The sequence below is a fragment of the Oryctolagus cuniculus genome, chromosome 16 (assembly GCF_964237555.1).
Source record: "Oryctolagus cuniculus chromosome 16, mOryCun1.1, whole genome shotgun sequence".
NCBI classification, from domain to species: Eukaryota; Metazoa; Chordata; class Mammalia; order Lagomorpha; family Leporidae; genus Oryctolagus; species Oryctolagus cuniculus.
Window position 1 is genome coordinate 39,918,562 of NC_091447.1, and position 23,115 is coordinate 39,941,676.

General features: G+C 51.7%; 1 protein-coding gene across 5 annotated transcripts in view; it reads left to right on the top strand.

Annotated features, from left to right (window-relative positions):
- SLC25A13 (solute carrier family 25 member 13) overlaps window positions 1–23,115 on the top strand; it is a 189,909-nt gene that overhangs the window by 31,175 nt on the left and 135,619 nt on the right. For 4 of the 5 annotated variants that reach the window (XM_051852956.2, XM_051852957.2, XM_070059810.1 and 1 more), the window contains exon 3: window positions 12,156–12,298. In XM_051852956.2, the coding sequence (XP_051708916.2) occupies window positions 12,156–12,298 (143 nt within the window). Of the gene's footprint in view, window positions 1–482; window positions 757–12,155; window positions 12,299–23,115 lie in introns of those variants that run through there. The other variant, XM_051852959.2, reaches the window with a different exon arrangement.

A 23,115-nucleotide genomic window follows, 5' to 3' on the forward strand; every position in this document is an offset into this window, starting at 1 on the left:
ACTTTTTTTTAAACTTCTTTCAAAAGAAATCGTTTTCAGTGCTGCTGCTTGTTTGAAAAAGTAGGGACCTTGTAGACGGGAGCTTGTGGTGGCAGCGTGGTGTAAGTTTGAATCCCCTGTCTCACGTGCTGTCAGCCATCGCTAAGGAGCTGCCGCGGGCTGTGGTCCTGCCACCCATCGGCGTCTCCAGGATTAGCCTGTGTGGCTTCGTGGCCATGCTTTTCCTCCTGGGAAGCTGGAAGCTCTTTGTCAGCATCTCAGTCACCTTCCCTCCGACCAGGCTGCCCTGTCTCTCCTGGGCTGAAGAAGCTCACCGTTGTCATCACCAGCACTACCACCATCACCATCACCAACACCATCACCATCACCATCGTCCTCACCATCGCCATCACCATCGTCCTCACCATCGCCATCACCATCGTCCTCACCATCGCCATCACCATCGTCCTCACCATCATCCTCACCATTGCCATTGCCATTGCCATCGCCATTGCCATCGCCATCGCCATCACCATCACCATCGTGCATGTATTAACCCCGCGGTGCCCTGTGAGGGGGCCTCGGTGTGATGTGTGGTGGGCCCGGGGCAGGCCAGGGCCACGCTCACTTGTTCCCCTGCTTTCTTACTCTCTATCAGCTTTGTGAGACTGAGCAGCGAGCAATTACTACGGTGCCAGTCGTCCTCGGGCCCCAGACGCTGACGCACTTTGATGCTGTTCTAAAATTAAAGTTCTCAAAAAAGAAACGGCCGTTTTGGTAAAGATCATAGAAGCCAAACGTGGGATTTTTTTAAAAACCTCGTGGAAGGGAGGCTGTGCTGTGTGGAAAGAGGACCAAAGCGTTCCTGGCAGGCTGGCCGGGGGCAGGTCTGGGGTGGAAGGAGATTAATTCTCGGAGCCTCACTTTCTGCATCTGTGTGTGCGACTGTGACTGTTTAAAAACAACAGCAAGCGGCCGGTGCTGTGGTTCAGTGGGTGGAAGCCCTGGCCTGCAGCATCGGCATCCCATACGGGCACCGCTTCGATCCTGGCTCCTTCACTTCTGATCCAGTTCTCTGCTATGGCCTGGGAAAGCAGTAGAAGATGACCCAAGTCCCTGGGCCCCTGTTACCCAGATAGAAGACCTGGAAGAAGCTCCTGGCTCCTGGCTTTGGATCAGCTCAGCTCTAGCCAGACATTTGGGGAGTGAACCAGTGGATGGAAGACCTCTCTCTCTTTCCATATCTCTAACTCTCTCTGTAAATATGTCTTCCAAATAATTAAAATAAATATTAAAACAAAAACAAAAACAGCATGGCTGGTGTTGCAATGCAGTGGGTTAAGCTGCTGCTGGCATCCCATAGTACTGGTTTGAGTCCCAGATCCTCAACCTCTGATTCAGCTCCCTGCTAATGTGGAAGATGGTTTAAGTGGTTGGGCCCCTGCCATCCACATGGGGGACTCAGATGGAGTTGCAGACTCTTGGCTTCAGCCTGGCCCAGCCCTGGCTGTTGCAGGCATTTGAGGAGTGAACCAGTGGATGAAAGATCTCTCTATCACTCTGCCTCTCCCTCTATCACTGTGCCTTTCAAATAAACAGAATAAATCTGTTATTAAAAAAGCTGAGCCATTGGGGAATTTGAGTACTGATGGAATAGTTGATATTAAGAAATTTTTAGTTTAGTTTTTAGGCTGGGTAATGCTAGTCTGATTATGTGAAATACTCTGTCTTTTAGAGATACAACATTGAAGCATTTACAGGTAAGAATGTGATGCCTTGAGATCTGCTGTTGAATAATGCAGTTTTGAAAGGTCTCTTCAAAACCGGACAAGATCGCTTCATACCGTGCAGCTTCAGGGGTGTCTTCTGAATTTATTCTGCTGCAGCGTGTGCCTGAGTGGAGGCAGCTGCTTTCACCAGCAGAAAAAGCAGAGGCTTGTGGAAGCCTTGGTGCTGTGTACTGCCTGCGGTACTCATGGGCTTAGACCAGGCGCTGCCACTTGTGTTCATATACATTATATATAAGTATGTATCTATATATCATATCTATGAATTATTTTAAAAATCCCATTTGGTGGGATGGGGAAAATGAGTGGGCACTAGGATGATAGCTTTTGAAATTGGAAAGTGGAATGTTGGGTTTATTATCTGTACTTTTTTTTTTTTTTTTTTTTGACAGAGTGGACAGTGAGAGAGAGAGAGAGAGAGAGAGAAAGGTCTTCCTTTGCCGTTGGTTCACCCTCCAATGGCCGCCGCGGACAGAGCACTGCGGCCGGCGCACCGTGCTGATCCGATGGCAGGAGCCAGGTGCTTCTCCTGGTCTCCCATGGGGTGCAGGGCCCAAGCACCTGGGCCATCCTCCACTGCACTCCCTGGCCACAGCAGAGAGCTGGCCTGGAAGAGGGGCAACCGGGACAGAATCCGGCGCCCCGACCGGGACTAGAACCCGGTGTGCCGGCGCCGCAGGCGGAGGATTAGCCTAGTGAGCCGTGGCACCGGCCTCTGTACTTTCTACTTTGTGTACCTCTGAATGTTTTCATAACAAAGTCACAGGAAGATGGAATGAGAACTCGTGTGCAAGGGTCCGGTACCTGGCATGCAATCGATACTGATGCAGTGTGTGCTGGAAATTAAATAATTCAAGCACTGAGGGGATGAAAATTCAATAAGGGAACAGTTAAGAGTAGGAGCAGCTTCTGGGGGAGGAAAATATGATCCATGTATTACCAGGCTTGGGTTATACTTTGGAAAAGCAGAGTTCGTGATAAATTTGCTTTTCGCCGTGGCTCAATAGGCTAATCCTCCACCTTGCGGCGCCGGCACACCGGGTTCTAGTCCCGGTTGGGGCGCCGGATTCTGTCCCGGTTGCCCCTCTTCCAGGCCAGCTCTCTGCTATGGCCAGGGAGTGCAGTGGAGGATGGCCCAGGTGCTTGGGCCCTGCACCCCATGGGAGACCAGGAAAAGCACCTGGCTCCTGGCTCCTGCCAGGATCAGCGCGGTGCGCCGGCTGCAGCGGCGGCCATTGGAGGGTGAACCAGCGGCAAAGGAAGACCTTTCTCTCTGTCTCTCTCTCTCACTGTCCACTCTGCCTGTCAAAAAAAAAAAAAAAAAAAAAAAAAAAAAAAAAAATTTGCTTTTCACCCAGAAGAGATAACGGCAGAGAGGTTCCGGGTGGGAAGGGGTCTGGGTGATGGAAGTTCAGAAAACAGAAGAGGGTTTGCTTCCCACCTAAGCTGACGCTTGCACGTTGGGCGAGGTGTGCGAGGGGCTCCTGAAGTCCCTGGTGCATGCGGTCAGGATCCCTCCAAAACGTGCAGCTTCGGGGCGTCTTCTGAGCAGGACACCCCGGCACCTGGGCAGGCCGCCAGGGAGCCCAGAGGAAGGGACGGAGGCTCATTACCTCGAGCCGGTGACGTCAGCAGTGTCCTCCCAGCTGGCCATGTTGCTTCGGTTTCCTAAACAGGAGCTTTGAGCAACTCTGCCAGGAAGTGGGCGAGCTCGGAGGTGTCTGAGACAGTGCAGCCCTGGCTCTCCCGTGGCTGTCGGCGAGGTCTTCTGGAAAAGGTCCAGGCAGAGGCCGTGGCCGCCTTTTGAGGCCACATGGCTGCTGGTGAGGCCAGGAGATCTTGGCTCGGGAGGAGGTGTCACGGCCAGCTGCTATGTCCGCTCAGTAGCAGGGGAGTCCGTCCAGGGCAGGGCTGCATGGCTGCCCGTTAGGTCCTGTGCTGTGGACGCGAAGGCTGGGGGTGCAGTCCTTGGCTCCAGGTGGGAAAGCAGTCTCTTTCCTGGGGTCCTTGGGCGAGGGTCCCCCTGACTTGGAGGCCCAGGAGGTGACGTGGGGGCTGGGATGCATGGCCACCCCCGAAGGAGGCATTGATCAGGCGTTTGGGGAAGGGGGTGTGGCTCTGGCCGAGGGTCTGGTGCCCTCGGCAGGCCTGGGCTGTGTGAGACCAACACGAATCACTTGACTCAGCGCTGAGGATCTCACTTTCGTGTCCACCCCGTGGCCTTGCAGACCAGGGGCGAAGGGGGCTGCTGCGCCCTGGGGGCTGCCAGGCTGGGCTTTTTAGCGAAGTATGGATCAGCAGTACTGTCCTCTGTGTCGGTTTTCTGCGACTTTTCCCTGATTTGATTTTCTTCCTAATAAAAGTCGTGTGTGAGACAGCCCGGTCACCTGCCTGTTAAGATGAGGAGAGGATTCTTGTGTTGCTTGGGGTGTGGGGGGTGGGGCCTGCTGGTAGTCAGGGCCTTGGCAGCCCTGGGGATTGGGCGCTGGTGCACCCGAGCCAGATAAGGAGACCCAAGTGGGCTTTGTTCTGGCTTTTCAGCCTGTGTGTTTGAGGAGAGTTCTGCTAAATTCCACTTTTATTTTTTCAGTTGCCTGCTGTATGTGAGGTACAGTGTTGGGAGACGGGCGTAAGTCAGGGCTGCTGCCGTGGTGGGCCTCGCTGTGTCTGTGTATGGCGAGATAGAAGGCCATGGAGTGGTTGGCCCAGTGTCCCAGGCAGCACGCACTCGGGAGGAGGACGATCACAGGGATTTATCGCATGGAGAGGGCAGGGAGGTTTAGGCGCAGCCAAGGGCCATTGCAGACCAGGGAGGCAGAAGGTGCAGGGCAGGCCTGGGAGGGGGCCAGCGGTGTGGCAGGACCAGCTAGTGCGGGGCTCGGGCGATGGCCCTGGACTGGCAGGGAGGGTGGAACTCGGCCCGAGACCTGCCCGGCTGTGGCCCTGGGGTTCCGTCGCACGGGCTCTTCTTGTGAGCAGCGGTGGGGAAGGTCTCGTCTGGATGCAGAAGTTGAAATCTAACCTCAGTGTTGCCAGCCATGCTTTGTGTGCCTAATACCTTTGGTGTTGCTTCATATATTAACTTAAACAGATGTATGTGGAGTGCCTTTTATTCTAAGTAAAACACCGTAAAACTCTGCCAGGAATGCTGTGAGCAAACGAAGCGGAAACAATGGCCTTGTCTCCAAGGAGTCCAGAGTGTGTAGAGGACTCCAGGTGCACGGGCAGGCAGCAGGTACAAGAGAGAAGGGAGGAGGCAGACCCTGCAGCAGCTGGAAGGAGAGGGCAGTGTCCATGTGGCCGGAGAAGACGAGGGGCTCCGGGGGCAGGTGGGAGAGGAGAGGACCACGTCCCAAGGGAGGCCTGGGGGTGGGTGTGGCAGAAGCCAGTCTGTTCAGGTTGCAGGATTCTAGTTCACTCTGAATGTTTAGGTGCAGCTCTGCTGGGAAATTACCTTGGAGAGGCAATGGAGAGTCAGGCATTCCACTGAACAATGGGCAGCCATGGAGGGTGCTCTGAGTGGTTCAGGAACAAGAAGGGTGGTTTGAGGTTGGACGGGTGCAACAGGGCCACAGCCTTGGGGATAATCACAGTGCGAGGCCCTGCAGACTTGGTGAGGGTTGTGGCTGCGGAAGGAGTGGAGAATGGGCACACTAGGAAACTGGAAAGGAATGTAACAGAGCAGGCAGTGTGCATATGGGGGTGCTTCCCAAAGTCCATGGAAAATGGAATTAACAGACATATTGATTTTGGGGTGAAATTGTTTCTTAAGATTAATTTTATTTATTTGAAAGGCAGAGTGACAAAAAGCAAGAGCGAGCGCCAAAGAGATCTTCCATCTGCTGGGTCATTCCCCAAATGGCTACAACAGCCCGCTCTGGCCCAGGCTGAAGCCAGGAGCTAGGAACTCCATCCACGACTCCCACATGGGTAGCAGGGGCCCAGGTACTTGGTGTATCTTCCAATGCTTTCCCAGGCACATTAGCAGATGAGAAGTGGAGCAGCCACACTGCAGCCCGTGTTCAGTATGGGGTGCCAGGCTCACAAGCAGCTGCTGAGTTTGCTGTGCCACAGCGCTGGCCCCTGGGCCGAGGAATCTCTGAGGTCAATGTCTGGTGTATCCTTGGTGCAGAGGGACCACGACGAAGATGAAGGGAATGGGGGAGGGACCCAGGAGCTCAGGGGAAGACAGGAGGTGGAGTGGACACTTCCGATGTGGGGAATGGGAAAACTGGAGACAAGGGCCAGGCAGTAAGACACATTGCCAGGAACAGCCGCTTGTGCTTGGTTTTCCGAATTATTCTGTTACCAAAAGTGGCAGACACTTCTAAAATTTGTGTAGGGAAACTTGGAAAAATAGTTAATTCCTTTTTGAACAAACTTTTATAACAAATAATTTATATTTGTTGAAAATTTAGAAGAAATATATATTTTTCATTTGTTTACTATTGACATGAAGGGGAGAGAGGGGCCAGCATTGTGGTGCAGTAGGTGAAAGCCCTGGCCTGCGGTGCTACCATCCTTTATGGGTGCCGGTTTGAGTCTTGGCTGCTCCACTTCCGATCCAGCTCCCTGCTAATGCCCCTGGGAAAGCAGCAGAGGATGGCCCAAGTCCTTGGGCCCCTGCACCCATGTGGGAGACCAGGAAGAAGCTCCTGGCTCCTGGCTCCTGGCTTCGGATTGGCTCAGCTCCAGCCATTGTGGCCATTTGGGGAGTAAACCAGTGGATGGAAGACCTCTCTCTCTCTCTTTCAGATAGTAAAATAAACCTAAAAAAAAAAAAAAAAAAAAAAAAAAGGAAGAAGAAGAGAGATACAGAGAGCAAGCGAGCTTCCTATTCACTGGTTCAGTCTCCAGATGCGCACTACCACCATGCCAGGCCAAAGTCCACAGCCCAGGACTCAGTCTGGATCCCCCACATGGGTGGCAGGGACCCATGTACTTGAGCCATCACTGCCACCCCCCAGGGCTTGCCCTCGCTGGCAGATGGAGTCAGGATCATGAACTGGGTGCTGAACCCAGGCACTCTCATGTGGGATGCAGGCACCTCTCTAAGCTAAATCCCTGTCCCCACATTCAAATTCAGAATTGTCTTGCATTAATTCCTTCCCTATCCCAGGGAATTAGAGAAAGCATGGCCGGATCCAGTGACCTGGGCAAGGGCGAAGATGGGCGGGCAGCTGGGTGATGGTGCCTCTGTCCCAGCTCATACCGAGTCCCCGGCTGTCAGCGTTCAGCAGGCCAAATGAGACGCCACCTCACAGAGCACGTGCTGTGCTGGCCGGTTCCCTCTCTGCCTGGTGCGGTCATGTTTTTTGGTGGTGACAATTAGTATTACACAGGATGTGAGGGCTTCCCAAAAGTCTTCTCATTTGGTAAGAATATAGTTAACCCGACTAAAAGTCCCCGAAGGCGAGTGTCGTGGTGCCGTGTGTTCAGCTTGGGCCCGCTGCATCCCGTATGGGAGTGCCTAGGTGTGTATCCCGCTGACTGCTCTTCCAGTCCAGCTTCCTGTTCATACATCCTGGGAGGGCTCAGATGATGACTCAAGAACTTGGGTCGCTGCCACCCACACACGTGGGAGACCTGCTTTGAGTTCTGGGCTCCTGGCCTTGGCCTGGCCCATCTCTAGCTGTTGAGGGCGTTTGGGGAATGAACCAGCAGATGGACGATCTCCCTCTTGCTCTTAAGTAAATAAAATAAGTAAATAAAGATTAAGAAACAGCTCCCCAAATTGCAAGGGAGGGAGGCCTCAGGCGCTGTGACAACTACTCCCGCAGAGCCTGCAGAAGGGTGCCGTGGTGACGGGGCTGTGAGACGCCGTCCGTTCGGCCTCTGCGCAGCCTGCAGCACAGCGGCCGCCTCTGTCCCTGTTCCTGTGAGGCTGCCCTCTGGATGAGCCTCTGACTCGCTCCCTTCACGATGCAGACCACCCAGCCTTGGCGGTGAGCTGTTTTTGCAAAGTGAAAATAAAAACAGTTTCTTCTTAGCCCAGATCGACTTGTTCTCATATCTAAGGGATGCTTTTTTTTTTTTTTTTTTTTTTTTTTTGACAGGCAGAGTTAGACAGTGAGAGAGAGAGACAGAGAGAAAGGTCTTCCTTCTGTTGGTTCACCCCTCCAAATGGTCGCTACGGCCAGCACTGTGCTGATCCAAAGCCAGGAGCCAGGTGCTTCCTCCTGGTCTCCCATGCGGGTACAGGGCCCAAGCACCTGGGCCATCCTCCGCTGCCTTCCCGGGCCACAGCAGAGAGCTGGACTGGAAGAGGAGCAGCCAGGACTAGAACCCGGCGCCCATATGGGATGCTGGCGCGGCAGGCAGAGGATTAACCAAGTGAGCCACGGCGCTGGCCCGGGATGCTTTCTTTCTAAAATTACCACTTTAAAAAATGAGGCTGATAAAATGTCTCAATTTTTTTAAAATTGTAGACTATTGAGGTATCAGTCAAGAACACGAGTCACAGATGTGGAGCTCCCTGAATGTCCACAAAATGAGCATATCCATGCCCCCACGCCCTTGTAACCAGGATCCCAGAAGTCCCCTGCTGCCCCGCCAGCCCGATCCACCCCTCCCCAGGGTAGACAGTTGTCTGACTTCTCTCCCTAAGTGTGAGTTTTGCTTATTCTAACTTTATATAAATGGCATCTGCAGTATGTGTTGTTCTGTCTGGTTTATTTTACTCACTTTGTAAGATTCCTCTGTGTTGTGCTGGGAAGTTGGAGGAAGGCTTTTCTCATTGCTGTGTTGTATTCCACCGTGTGAGTACAGCACCACCCGTGCAATGCACTGTTACACTCCCCTTATGTATCTTGCTCTTGGTTCACATCTGAAGTATTTTTAGCTGTTTTTTACAAATAATGTTGCAGTGGACGTGGATGAGAAATTTCTGAGTCTGTGGCTGTGTGTTTCATCATAACCGATATTGAACAGCTTTTTGCTTAAATGGCTTAATTCCCAGTTTATTCTGATACCATGTGAGAGTTGCATTTGCTGCACATTTTTGCCAACACCTATTCTTTCACATTATCTTGAAATAGAGGTATGGCGTTGTAGTTTTCTTTTGTGTTTTCGTGAAAAAGGCAACAGCTTGACAGTGATTTCTCAAGGTTGTTTGGGGAGAAGTCAAAGAGGCATCATGGATAAGAGAACTTGCACCCTTTTGATCCGTTGAACTCCTCAAAGCAAGGTGTTCACCGAGACTCCATGAAAATCTGGCCCGGGTTCTTGTTCTCGGCATGTCTGCTCAGACCAGCTCCTTCTGATGGAAAAACAGCCTGCACATTGGCACCCACGTCTCCATCAGAACGCCAGGGATGTCGGCTTCATTAACTTGGACTGAGTGATACTCTTTGAATGGGTTCTCCAAGACATCAACGCTATGGAAAAGAACTTTAATTAAGAAAAAGAAAGAAAACTTGTAAGAGTAAAACAACATTTTTAAAAACTCTGCATTCATTTGAAAAATATTCACCACGCATGTTTCACTCTCTGCTGGGTACCAGTCAGGGCATCTGAGGATGCTGCCGTGAGAGAGAGGGAAAAGTGGACTTGTAGCGGTTTGCAGGCTGGTAAGCTGGTGAGAGTAGGAAGGGTGGCCTGGAAGACTTGCCCAAGGAGGGGAGGCCGCCAGCTGTCCGTGCATCCTGGCTGCCTCCCGCGGAGCTGGAGGAGGCCACTGCCAGCTCATCGGACGTGGTGCTGGCACAGGAGCCTTCTGCCAGCCCTCTCCCTGAAGAGCCCGAGAGCAAGCAGCCACTGGGGACAGGAGCCCGATTCCACCTGTGGCCCACGGACACCCAGGAGATGAAGCAGGAGCAGCCACATGGGAGAGTCCGTCCCTAGACCAGAGGTGCCCACACGGGATGGTGAAAGGCACACCTACTTCAGCAACGCCAAGAGAAACTGTGAATATTCAGCCTTGAGATCAGGAAGGACTAGTTTTTATGGTTGGGAAAGTAATGGAAGAAATTGCAAAGGAAAAAAACCCTACGGACTCAATTATATAAAAGCAGCAAACTGGAAAAATATTTGAAACAAATGTGATAGACAAAGAAGGGGCAAGGGCACGTTGGCACGCTGCTGGTGGGAGTAGAAATTGGTGCAATCTTTCTGGAGAGCAGTGTGATAATAAGCACCAAGAGCCTGCAAGTTCCTCTCCTTTGACTCAACAATTTCTCTTCTGGGAACCTAGCCTTTGAAAATTGTTAGGAATTTGGACAAATGTTATACACAAAGATGGCTACCTTAACTGTATTTGAAAATAATCTAAATGTCGACTGGGAGGAGAAAAGCTGATTTTTATTTTTTTAAGTTTTTATTTGAAAGACTGATACCAGGCAGAGAGACGGATGACTGGTCTGCTGGTTCACTCCCCAAATTCCTGCAACAGCCCGAGCCGGGCCAGGCCAAAGCCAGGAGCTCAGAACTCAACCCATGTCTCCTACAGTGGTGGCAGAGACCCAAGCACTGCCAAGTACTGGGATTCAAACCCAGGCGCTCTGATACAGGAAGTGGGTGTCCTAAGTGGTGTCTCCACCCTGTGCCAAGCTTCTACCCCCAAATTGTGTTTCGAAAGAAATTCTCCACCGTAACAAGCCGGCACAAATATAAATCATATAAATCACAGGATTTCTGTGAGCAGCAGTGACACAGCCTTTGAATTTCAGGCTTGTTTTGTCCCAATAAAATCAATATATGATTCCTCTACATGTCCAAAAAGCTGAATTAAATGCAAACCAGAGTAATAGATGACTGGGCTATCTTAGTGCCTTTTGCCCATACTGTGCTAAACAGAATTAAAAATAATACACAAGTTTTGTCAAGTGCTTGTTGTGTGCGGGACATTGTGAGACAGCTCATGGAGAGTATGTACTATGGGCAAACTGTGTGGATTGTGAATCTTTCTTTTGGCCCCAGAATTGACTTAGGTTTTAATTTCATTTCCATTAGCTTTTTGAAGTACCCTCATGTGTTAAGTGATTGTCGCATCTATTGTGAGCCTCAATGAAGCCGGTGAGGTGCTTAGACCCATTTTACAGAGCAGGAACCAGAGGCCTGGGAGGCTTTCATTACTTCCCCAAGGCCATCCAGGTGGTGAGAGGTCCAGCCCAGCCCAGCCCAACAGACCATTACCGAGGAGGCAAGGACTTAGCCTGCGCTGGAAAACAGAACATAAAGGCTACAATGACTTTGTCAGATATTTGAATGAAGCTGGACTCTGGGCCTGGGGAGGAGGCAGTCTCTGTCCTGTCTCCTCCCATCACCCTGCAAGCCCTGTCCATGGCTGTGCCCTCCTCCATGCCCTCACCGTGTGATCCGAGAATCGGGAGCCCTGCCCTGCTCCGTGGGGATACCCCATGCCCCCATGCTGTTCCTGCAGCCCTCGGGCCTCCTAGACCAGGGATGCCTGTCCCCTCCTAGCCAGGCGAGAATGTGTCACACTGAAGACCAGGAGATGGCTGTGAAGAAGCATCACCAGTAGTCATTTTATTGACCCTTTCCTTGGGGGAACGTTCTAGAATGAACAGCACGCTAACTAGGGCAGCGTGTAGCAACCACGTCCATAAAATCCCCCAAGAAGCCTCTGGGTGGATAGTTTGCTTTCCAGCTCAGCTTGTCATCTTTTCACGTGTCGTGGGGGACCTCACTTAAAGCAGGAAGGGGACAAAAGAGTGTGGTTGTGTTCCTCCACGACTTCTGTTCAAAGGTGAGCTCAGGCACATTAACATTTTAATGAGCTTGTTTAAACATTCGGTGATTTATGGACTGGGCAGCACCAGACGCAAGTGGTCCAGCGCTGCATCAATGGGACGCTTTTATAAGGAGCATTTTTATAAGGTGTTCACCGAAGCAAGACAGAAAATAAATTTGGTTGGTTAAAGTGGAAAGTCCCTAGTTTAGAGGTTAGTTTGGTGGTTCCTTTTTTCCTTTCTTTAAAAAATTTTTATTTATTTATTTATTTATTTATTTATTTTCCTTTTATTTGAAAGGCAGAGAGAGAGAGCGAGCGAGTGCTAGAGAGAGGAGAAACAGATCTCCTCTCTGCTGATTCCCTCTCCTAATGCCTGCAACAGCCAGAACGGTGCCACAGGGAAGCTGGGAGCCAGGAACTCAATCCAGGTCTCCCACATAGGTGGCAGGGACTCGACTCCCGGAGCCACCACCTGCTGCCTCCCCACCAGTACAAGCGTAACACTTGCCTCACTCGGTGTGTTTTCACCTTTTCTTGGAAGTGGTGAGGAGAGCAGTCAGCGTGAAGAGTACAGGCCATACCTGGGATTTCTTTCTTTGACTATTTTCAGCCTTCTCACGTGTTGGTCCCATGATTATGTCCCTTTGAAAGTCAAATATACAGAATATCATTTCTCTCTCTCTCTCTCTTTTTAACAGTATGCAAGCATTGAAAAAAATGGCGAATTTTTCATGTCTCCCAATGACTTTGTCACTCGGTACTTGAACATTTTTGGAGAAAGCCAGCCTAATCCGAAGACTGTGGAGCTTTTAAGTGGGGTCGTGGATCAGACCAAGGATGGGTATGTGTGTCTCTGATTAGCTCATTCAACGTTCTTGCTCAAAACCTTTCTTTTCTGCTCGGGAAGTTATTAGATATGTACCTTCACATCTCTTGAGGGTATTTTCTCTGCCAGTTACTATTTGAACGTTACTTTACTAGCAATACCCTGCGTGTTTCCGTCAGTGGTCGTTTCACAGTTGGTGATGACATACGTGTGTCTTTTCAGCAGTTTAAAGATCTCTTGGTAGGAGCACAAAGCTGTTGAGAACAATGAAAACATACAAGTGTTTGCACGTATGTCGTTATTTTTCAAGGCATCTGCAAAGGTTGTGAGTAAGTGTAAAACATAGGTTTAACAGGTATACCTCTTCTCTAACCTTCCCTCCGCTCAAGTCGTCTTTAAAGTGTCACATGTGATGAAATGGTGTGGATCCAGCGGACAGAATTACGTGGTGATTCCAGATCCTTACGAAAGGCGTTCCGCCAAAGCTGGAGGAGAGAGGCTCACCGTGCAGAGATGAACGGACACTTAACAAAACGCCTTGGATTTTTTTCCCCGTACTAGTCTTCTCTGCTTACATGTTAAACATGGGTCTTTCTTAAGCTGTGTAAAATTGCAATGGGCTTTTGCCATTAAATACAGTGTTTTACTCTCTGAAGCAACCTTGAATTCCTATTTAAATTGCTATATTGGTTACTACTAAAGGATGATCTGTGAGAACTGGTCTTGCGTGTAAACCAGCCAACCTGGTCTTGTACCCTTGCTGCTGACCACTACTTTTGAGTTTGCCAACTACATACTCTGCTGGGTCAGAATCTCTACCATTTGTTGGGCCTTCATGTGTCTGATTTTTCTCCATGCAGTCATTTGAGATGAAACCAGTGTCAGACTTCTTGGTGTACCTTGAATACTGTGGTTTTTTGTTTTTTGTTTTTTTGTTTTTTTGTTTTTTTGTAACCAGCATTTCCCTTTGCTTATTTATGCACCTGCCACGCCTCCTGTGAAATGAAGGCCTTGGAGACGGGGTGGGAGCAAGAGGGGTTCGCAGCTTTCCTTGCTGTGCACCCTGGAGGACTGCCGGGCTCTGCCTTCTCTCTTTCTTCCAGGGCCAGGTTTTCCTTTATAAATCTGCTACCTCTGTTTTCTAGCCCTCCCAAGGCGGGCTCGGGTGGAAAGTGTGACAGGTGAGCCGGCCTTCAGTCCTTCCCAGGGGCTGTCTGGGGCGGTGCTTGGAGAGGCACAGTAAGCCAGAGAAGCTGAAGCTGTGTAGCAAAACATTTCCTATGGAAGTTTCAGTTGTTTCTTTGTGTTCGTAACAGTTCAGGGCTTTGAATGATCGGACTCAGTGGTTGAGATAAATGTTTTTCCTAACTGGAAAAATTCTGTAGACGAAAGCAGTGTTAGGCTGGAGAAGTCGAGACCCCAGATCTGTAGTCTTCGCTGAGCCTGACTTGTGATGTTTTTACTGTCTTTATGTTCTTTTCTGCACACACTTTTGCTGCACACAAGCTTTTTTTATTTATTTAATTTTTGAAAGGCAGAGTTAGAGAGGGAGAAGATGGAGAGAGAAAGAGAGAGAGAGAGAGAGAGAGAGAGAGAATCGATCTTCCATCTGCTACTTCATTTCACAAATGGCCACAATGGCATGGGCACAGCCAGGCCAAAGCCAGGAGCCAGGAACTCCATTTGTGTCTCCTGTGTGGGCAGCCGAGACTCCGACTGGTGCCCATATGGGATGCCGGCACTGCAGGCAGTGCTTTATCCACTCCGCCACAGCACCAGCCCAGGAGAATTCTTAAAATGATCAAGCATGGGGCTGGTGCTGTGGCTCAGCGGGTTAAAGCCCTGGCCTGAAGCACTGGCATCCCATATGGGTGCTGGTTCTAGTCCTGGCTGCTCCTCTTCCAATCCAGCTCTTTGTTATGGTCTGGGAAAGCAGTAGAAGATGGCACAAGTCCTTGGGCCCCTGCACACACGTGGGAGACCTGGAAGAGGCTCCTGGCTCCTGGCTTCGGATCGGCTCAGCTCCAGCCGTTTAGGCCATCTGGGGAGTGAACCAACAGATGGAAGACCTCTCTCTCTCTGACTCTACCTCTGTCTGTAACTTAGTCTTTCTAATAAAAAAAAATAATAAGTCTTTAAAAAAAAATGATCAAGCAGGTGGAAGAAGTCATCTGAATTATTGAAGTTTACTGAGCCTGTAGCTTAGCACATGCCCGGGATTTGAGCCTACCCTTGCCCCAGGCCAGAGGCCTAGGAAGGTGTTCATCTGTCATTTTCTCTAATCCTAGTGCTGATCACAGTTGGTGGTATTTGCTTCGTGGATGGGCATGCGTGTATCATTGTTCTTAACGGAAACTGTGAAACCTTCATTTCTCCTCTCTCTCTTTGAATCCATGGCATCTGCCAAGCTCACAGATCACAATTCATCTACGCAAATCAACTACCATTCCTTGAAAAAATAATTATGAGGCAGACGCCCATGTTGGCTCCTGGAAGTAAAACACATGGGAAAGACACTGACTTGGCTCCCTGCACCTGGCCCGGCTCTGTGGGGGATGGGATGCCTTAGCTGGCCCGACCGAAGGGCTTAGTGGATAACCGTACCACCATTTGAAGAACTGTGTGCGGATTGAAACGTGAAAGTTTAAAACTCATGTCAGCTGTGCTGACTCGGGTGTCCCGGTGACTCAAAATACTCACGTTTAGGTAAATGTTGGTGTAGACCACCTGCGGTTCTTTCAGGGCAGAATCCAGCTCCTGTATGGTTGAGTTTGGTTCAGTCCAGTCCGGTCTGATGCCTGGCCTCTTTGCCAGCAATCTCTTGACTATGTTCAGGCAAATCTACCTTGTCTCAGGAAGACCCAGGGATGCAGGCCGTGGTGCTCATTCTGGGTTACTCAGTGCAGTAGGCTGAGCGTGGCCTTATCCCTAGACCCTTATTTGGAAAAAGAGTCTCAGTAGATATCAGGGAAGAGTTTGGAGGGGAAGAGGTTGCTCTGGGTTGTCTAGACGGTCCCTAACTTCTATTGCAGGTCACTGCAGCTGTCTCCCTAAGGCAGAGGCAGAGGGAGACTTGACACAGGCACAGGAAAGAGGAGGAGGCAGTGCGACCACAGGGGCCACTATGAGAGTGATGCAACCACAAGCCAAGGGCTGCCCGGTGCCACCAGAGCAGGAAGAGGCAAGGACGTTCTCTTCCAGAAGCGTCACAGAGGGTCTGTGGCCTTGGTGACGTGTTAATTTAGGACTTCTGGTCCCAGAATTGTGATGGAATAAATTTCTGTTGTGTTAAGCCACTCAGTTTATGGTAATTTGTTTAGTTTATTAATTATAGACAAATAAACACTGTGTTTTGTGATGCAAACAAATTTTGAAAGATGGATATATCCTGGAATGGCCGAATGAAGCTAGTTAAACATCTGTGATCTCATATACTTACTTTTTTGTGCTTGAACTATGTCTGCACCTTCAAGTCTGTATTGGTATTAGCTCTGGTCACTGTGTTGTACAGTAGATGCTTTGTGCGTACTCCTCTTGTCTAACTAAAATTTTCTTATGTTTTGACCATTATTGCCCCAGTATTTAACCCGCTCCCCCACGCAAGCCCCAGGGAACCCCCATCCTCTCTGCTTCTCTGAATTTGGCTTTTTTAGATCCCACATGTAGGTGGGGTGTGCAGTAGCCATGATCTGGGCCTGGCTTATTTCATGTCTTCCCATTTCCTCTGTGGCGTCACGCGGAACAGAATCTCCTTCTGTCCTGGGGCCAGCCAGTGTGCCATCGCTGTGCACTGGGGCCACGGCTTCCCTACGCGTTTATCTGCAGGTGCCCACTGAGGCTGGTTCCCTGTGCCGGCTCTTGGGCGTGATGCTGCGGTGAGCACGGGCATGCAGGCGTACCCTGCGCACACGATTGCATTTCCTCTTGATTTATTACAGCAGCCCCAGGAAACCCACACACAGGGAACATTTTTCTCTGGAGAATTAGAAGCCTGGAGTTGGGAAGAGTTTGCTTTGTCCACAGACCGGGCTGATCCCAGGCAAAACCATTTTTCCAGTGGCAGCTTCTGGCCTGATGCAATCATGGTGAAGGCAATGATTGACCCTGGCCCTGTGTGCTCTGTGTGTGGTTTGAGCTGAACCCTGAGCCTGGACTCACGGTCTCGATGCTTGCAGCTTGTAGGCCCAGAGCAGTCCCCGACTCGTGAGGCAGGGCCTGGTCAGCCATGCACGTGGCCACTTCCTGCGGCTGAGTGCCCTGCGGTCTGCAGCTCAGCTGCTGTTTGAGAACCTTGTCTCCACGCTCGGCGCTGTCGTGTGCCGTGCGCGCTGCTGGGGAACAGAGTGAGTGGAGCAAACACAGCGCTTGCCTTCCTGGAGCTTCTGATCCCGCGAAGCAGCAGGTGTTACACAACCTGTAGTAACAGCTGCCAGACAGAGACAGCAGTGCCCGGGGACTGCGGGCCGCTGCGAGGTCAGCGCAGGCTTCCCTGGGCACTGGGCCGGCCAGGCTGGGGGCGGGGGTGCAGAGGACAGAGCATCGCAAGCAGGCAGCCTACGGTGCTGCCCTGTGCTTTCACGCACGTGTGGGGCCCCGGGGGGGCAGGAGTGGGGCATGCCCCAGCCAGGTTAGGACCACAGCTCGTGGGAAGGGTTTGAAGCAAGGGCTGGACGTGTACCACATGCTCACCCTCAGTAGTCTTTGTTTGATTTCCCTGCTTTCCACCATTGTCCATGGATTCAGTCCACTTGTGACATTCCTTTGGGGACATAAGAAACTGGAAGCCTCTTATGTGATGGGCCTGGTGAGCAAGGAGGGCAGAGGCGGGCCGCAGAGGGCTCCCCAGGACCCAGACCTTTTACTGTGCTGTCCCACGTCGCTGAGCCAAACTCTCTGCCTGCTGTGCGACCTTGGATGTGTCCTTTAGATCCGGATGTGGTTGTGGCATATCATGCAAGTGTGGTCTGTGTGCATTGCTGTCACAGCTTGTCCACCAAGAGCAAGGTGGACGCACGTTTTGAGTGGGTTTCTGGGAGCTTTGCCAACACGGTTCTGTTGGTTTTGGTTACGCTGTTGTCTCTGGAGGGGAAGCTGAGGCTAAAGCTAACGCGTTAGTTCAGTAGTGCCTGACCTTCTCATGGCAGGTGGGGGTGCCTGCGGAGTCTGGAGAAAGCTGGGGCTTCTGAGGGCCTGACTGGCTGCCGGTCACACAGACATCCCCATTCATGTGTGGTGCGGGGGCGCCGTGGGGGCTGGGATGTCGGCTGGCGAGGAGCACACGAATTCAGCAGACGCAGTGGCCCCTGAATGTCCGTGGAGGACTGCTCCCGAGCACCCCTGTGGGTGCTCGCACCCCGATGCACAGTGGTGTGACACTTGCGTGTAACCCCCACACTGGCGTGACACTTGCGTGTAATCCACGCACAGCCTGCAGTACACTCTGCATGCTCTCTGCATTACATGTCTAAGTGTGTATATATTTCACTTTCTCTGAAAGGTAAGAGGCAGTGAGAGGGAGCATCTTCCATCAACTGCTTCACTTCCCAAATGCCTGCAGCAGCTGGGGCAGAGCCAGGCTGTGGCCCAGAGTCCGGAACTCAGTCTGGATCTTCACGCGGATGGCAGGAACCCTGCTGCTTCAGCCATCACTGTTGCCTTCCAGCGTGCACGTTAGCGGGGAGCCGGAATCAGCAATGGAGTGGGGACTCATACCAGGCACTTCAGAATGGGGCGCAAGTATCTTCATGGCTTTGCCAAATGCCTGCCCCCTGGATTATTATTATTGTTTTTTAAAGATTTATTCATTCATTTGAAAGTCAGAGCTACACAGAGAGAGGAGAGGCAGAGAGAGAGGTCTTCCATCCACTGGTTCACTCCCCAGTTGGCCACAATGGCCTGAGCTGCACCAATCCGAAGCCAGGAGCCAGGAGCCAGGAGCCAGGAGCTTCTTCCTGGTCTCCCACATGGGTGCAGGGGCCCAAGGACTTGGGCCATCTTCTGCTGCTTTCCCAGGCCATAGCAGAGAGCTGGATTGGAAGTGGAGCAGCCGGGACTTGAACTGGAGCCCATATGGGATGCTGGTATCTCAGGTGGTGGCTTGACCTGCTACGCCACAGCACTGGCCCCGATTATTTGTAATGCATTACACGGTGTAGATGCTACCTGAGTAGCTGTTGTGTTCTATTGTTTAGGGAGTAATATAAGGGGGAAAAATAGCCATAGGTGTTCAGTACAGGTGCTTTTTTTTTTTTTTTTTTTTGGCGTATTTTTGGTGTGAGGTTGGTTGGATACACAGGTGTGGATCCCACAGGTACGGAACCTGTGGATGCAGGGGCCAGCCCTGCAGGTTCATTTCTGATGTGGGACTTCTTTGCATTCCGGCAGAGGACAGAAGCTGGCTCTCGTTCTGGAAGAGGGGCTGTCAGATGCCCTGATGGTTCAGCATTGAGCCCACAGGTTCTGACTGGGCCTTGTCAGCTGCCCGGTTTGTTGAGTCAGAGTGTGAGCAAGGTAATGGCACCACAGAGGTTTGCTTCTCTCCAGCCCCGGGGCAGGCAGGTCCCTTTCTGATGCGTGAAGACACCCAGGGTTCTCAAGTGTGCAGCCCAGCCGGGGAAGAAGAGTGCATTCTCTGCCTTCCTCACGTTTGCCCCTTACTTTTCTTAGGAAAAAAAAAACACACAAGGAACCCACCCGGCCTTTTAAATACTTCACAAGGTGAGGGAGGCTATAATAATGCTGTGATGAAATCCTTTTTATATACCTGTTTTCACTTTGTGTGGCTGTCGCGATGAAAGGCAGGCCGTGGCCACACGCTGGGAGGTAATGAGGTTTGCAATTGGCGATGCTTAAAGAGTATTAGGGCAATGTATTTACACCAGCGGTCACAGCCGGCACCGCTCCTCCTCTGTCAAGTGTAGTCTGGGCGTGGGTGAGAGCAGGGCCCTCCGCGGCCCAGGCCGGTCTCCTCCACTGCTGGGGTGGACAGCGCCTGCTCGTCATAGAGCACAGACTCAGCTAAGACAGCTCTGTAATTTAAACAAAACACAACCGAAAAACCTTGCTAATAATCAACCGCAGTCACCTGAGAAACTAAAATTTTCTTCTTAGTCATCAGACTCCCAAATTAATCTACCAAAACAAAAAGCCTCATTAACAGCTCTCATTGAATCAGTGCTAGGTTGATTTTTTTTTTTTTTCCTCCCTCTGAAGATGTCTGATTAACCCCCTTTCTGTTCACATCGCTGTTTCCCGTTCCTCCTTGATGTCTGGAATCGCAGGGGTGCAGGCAGTGTGGTGGCTAGACGCTGTCTGCGAGGAGCGAATTAGAGGGAAGCAGTGAAGAGGTTTGTATCTGTCACTGAGGTGTTAGGAGGCTTCGGGAATGCCAGCTGCTGGGCTGTTGTTGTTCTGATTCCAGGAAGGCTGATTAATGAGTTGCTACTGATTCCACATCTCATCCATATGTACCCATAGCCCTCCTCCTCCTCCTCCTCCTCCTCGGCCTCCCCTGCACCAGCCCCACCCCGCACCCTGGATCCAAGTGCTTTTTGGAAGGGTGACAAATGAGGCCATCCCCAGGGTCCAGAAAGGCCAAGGGAGGGGCCGTTGCAGGTGAGTGGATGGCACCGCGGGTGCTGCGGGAGAGACTCGGTGCGGACAAGCCTGGCGGTGGAGCAGGGAAGGGGAAGCCTCCTGGGCATGCTCCGGGAGCTGCGGTCCCCAGAGTGTGGCCAGCGGACGCCCGAGCCCTTCTCAGGAGGCCCAGAAGGCGCGCTCCGCCCTCTGTCCTTTGCTGGTATTTGGGCTTGTGCTTCTGAGAGCCATGGTGGGTGAAGCTGCTGGTGCCTGAGCCCCAGATAGGCTGTGGTCTGAACGCTGGTGTCTCTCCAGGCTCGTGGGGAAACCCAATCCCCACCGGGTGAGGAGGTCGCCAGGGTTCTGCCCGCCTCGTGGGGTTCATGCCCTTGTGACAGGTCAACGTGTGGACACGGGCAGGGGCCGTCTCTGCGGAGGCTGCCCTCCTTGCCCTGGGACCTCCCAGCTTCCAGAACCCAGCAGAACCTCTCTGTGCTGCTTACTGACCCAGCCTGGGGTGTTTCGGCACAGCTGGCTGAGCTGGCAAAGAGAGTCCCCAAGGCAGTAGAGTGAGCGGTTGTATTCTTCACCACCATTCTCAGTCACGATGGCAGGGCCATCGTGCCGGCTCCAGAATGTTCCAGAGGAAGCACGAGGACTGATTGCTTTTTGTTAAATGCCGCCCTGGAGCGCACGTCGTGTTGGGGTGGCGAGTGCCCACGCCGGAAGTGCGGGTGAACATCTGGCTGCTGCCCGGGCACAGCCCTGCAGAGGTGGCTGTGAGTCTCCTGCCGAGCACCCCTTTCCTTCACAGGACGAAGTTTTGCTTTGAAAGACTCAGATTTTCCCGTGACAGTCTCCTGGTACTCGGAAGATGTTTTTCTGAGGCCAGGGGTGGCGATGTTAATGAATGTGGTTTGACAACAGAGCGTAGGAAGCCGTCCCAGCATTTGGAAGATCCGCATGGTTTAAGGAAACAGTGTTGTGCAGTTGGCCGTCAAGTCCGTGGTGGTACAGATCCGTCCGTGGGTCAAGGGCTTGACGGGACTGTGAGCCTGATGGTAGCAGAGGGAGGAAGTTCGCTGATGCGGTTTCAGACTCCACATTGCAGCTTCATCTTGGAGAAACCGTTACTTGTTGGGATTCGCTGCTGTGTCAAAGAAAACTATCTCCAGTTATCTAAAAAACTATTAAAATACTCCTTCCTTTTCTAACTATGGATCTGCGGGAGGCTGAAATCCTTCATACTCTTCAACCAAAACAACACATTACAGCAGATTGGACGCAGCTGTCTTCCATTAAGTCAGACGTTTAAGAGATTTGCAAAGATATAAAACTGCTTTTCTCATTAAATTTTTTGTTTTAGAAAATATTATTTTTCATATAAATATGTTATGTTACCATGTAGTAGATTTATTCATGTTTTAATGAATTAATAAATACTTTAGAAATTTCTCCATTTTAATTTCTAACTCAGTAAATAGGATAGTGCTAACTATTTACATAAATGCCCTTTGGGGGTCCTGAATAATTCATAAGCAGGTAAAGGCCATGGGAACTTGGGAGGTGGAGAATTGCGGAGCTGGGAGAATGGAGGGAAGGTGGCGGCTGGGGCAGAGTGGGAGAGCAGGTGTGGTGGTGGGAGTTTGCGAGGACACTTTCTTCTGCTGTCCTGGGTTTTTCCTCAGGGAACCTGAGATGGACCTGAGATGAACCTGAGGTGCAGGGTGAGGTCCTGCCAGTTTGCGGAGAGACAATAATGTGCTAGACGGCCATCCAGGTGGCTGGGCTGAGCCGTAGGGAACAGCCTCATCTAGGAATCCCCTGAGGGCCCTCCTGAGGGCTGTGGTCAGGGTCGGACTCCGAGTTGGCCAGCTAAGTTCACCTGCTCAGGTCCAGGCATGGAGCAGGAAGTGGGGATCGCACTAGGGCTGAGGTCTTGGCTGTTGGACAGTGCAGAGGAGGAGAGGATGCAGCGAGCTATGGGGCAGGCAAGGGAGCAGTTAGAACGCTTCAGTATGGGTGTGGTCTGGGTGAGGGCAAAGGACATTGAGGTGGAGGGGACAAGGAATGGTGAGAAGGGGTTCAGCGTGGATGAGGAGTAAGAGAGATTCTGAGCAGAAAATAGTATCCCAAAAGCAAAATGCGTGAAATTGAGATTAAGGAGTTATGGGTAATGGCAAAGCCATTATTTGCAGTTATTGGTAATGACAGAAGCCTGGAGTCTGACCATGGGAGTGAGTGGTGAGAAGGGTGAGGACGAGATCATTGCAAGGGTGGAGGTGATGTAACTGGGAGGGCTTGGTGTTTGCAGCATGAGTATACTGAGAGTATCTCAGTTTGAAAGGTAACGTGCATGGCAGATACCGAGAAGCGAGGTAGGGGTGACGTTGGAGAGCATCAGCTAGCCAGGAGCTCAGATGTGGGGTCGGAGGGGAAGCCATGTTATCCAGTGATAAAGCAAGGTGCTGAGTGGGGCAGCCAGATGAGGTGGTGTTCACACTGGGGGTGACCTCGTAGAGGCAGTGAGGAGCAAGCACCCCCTCCCCTGCAACCAGAGCAACCCGGGAATGCAAGGAGGAAGCCCACCCCTGCTCAGAGGGCTGCCCAGGAGGTCTTGCTCTCCAGGGGAGCAGGAGGGTGGGGTGGGGGGTCTCCGGGACAGGGTTCTCTGCAGGGAGGGGCTGAGGAGGAGGAGGTGCTACCCACAGGACTTGCAGAGGGGTGCAGTGGAGGGGCCTCCAGGGGCAGTGACCGAATGGGGAGAGTGCAGGACCCGCGGGGTTGCCCCGGGTGCAGAAGGGAGCCTGGGAGCAGCACAGAGGAAGAGTGTGGTTGGTCCTGGCGAGCTCCAGCCCCGGGCTGCTGGGGAATAGGGATCGAGGGGGCCTGGGGAGGGGCGATTTTATTACTGAAAGATGTTTTAAAGATTATTTATTTGGGACAAAGAGAGTGAGAGAGGGTGCGGGCTCTCATCCGCTAGTTCACTTAGTGGCTGAGGCTGGGTCAGGGCCGGAGCTGGAGCCAGGAGGTGGGAACTCAGTCCAAGTCCCCCGTGAGAGTGGCAGGAACCCAATTCCTTGAGCCGTTCGCTCTGCCTCTGGGTCTGCATGGTGACTAGCTGGAGTCAGGAGCCAAAGCCGGGAATTGAACTCGGGCACTGTGGTGTATGCAGGATTCTAAACCACGAGGTAACTGCTCACTGCAGCTTAAACAGCATGAAACAAAAATATTTTGTGGGTAGGAGCTCGGCT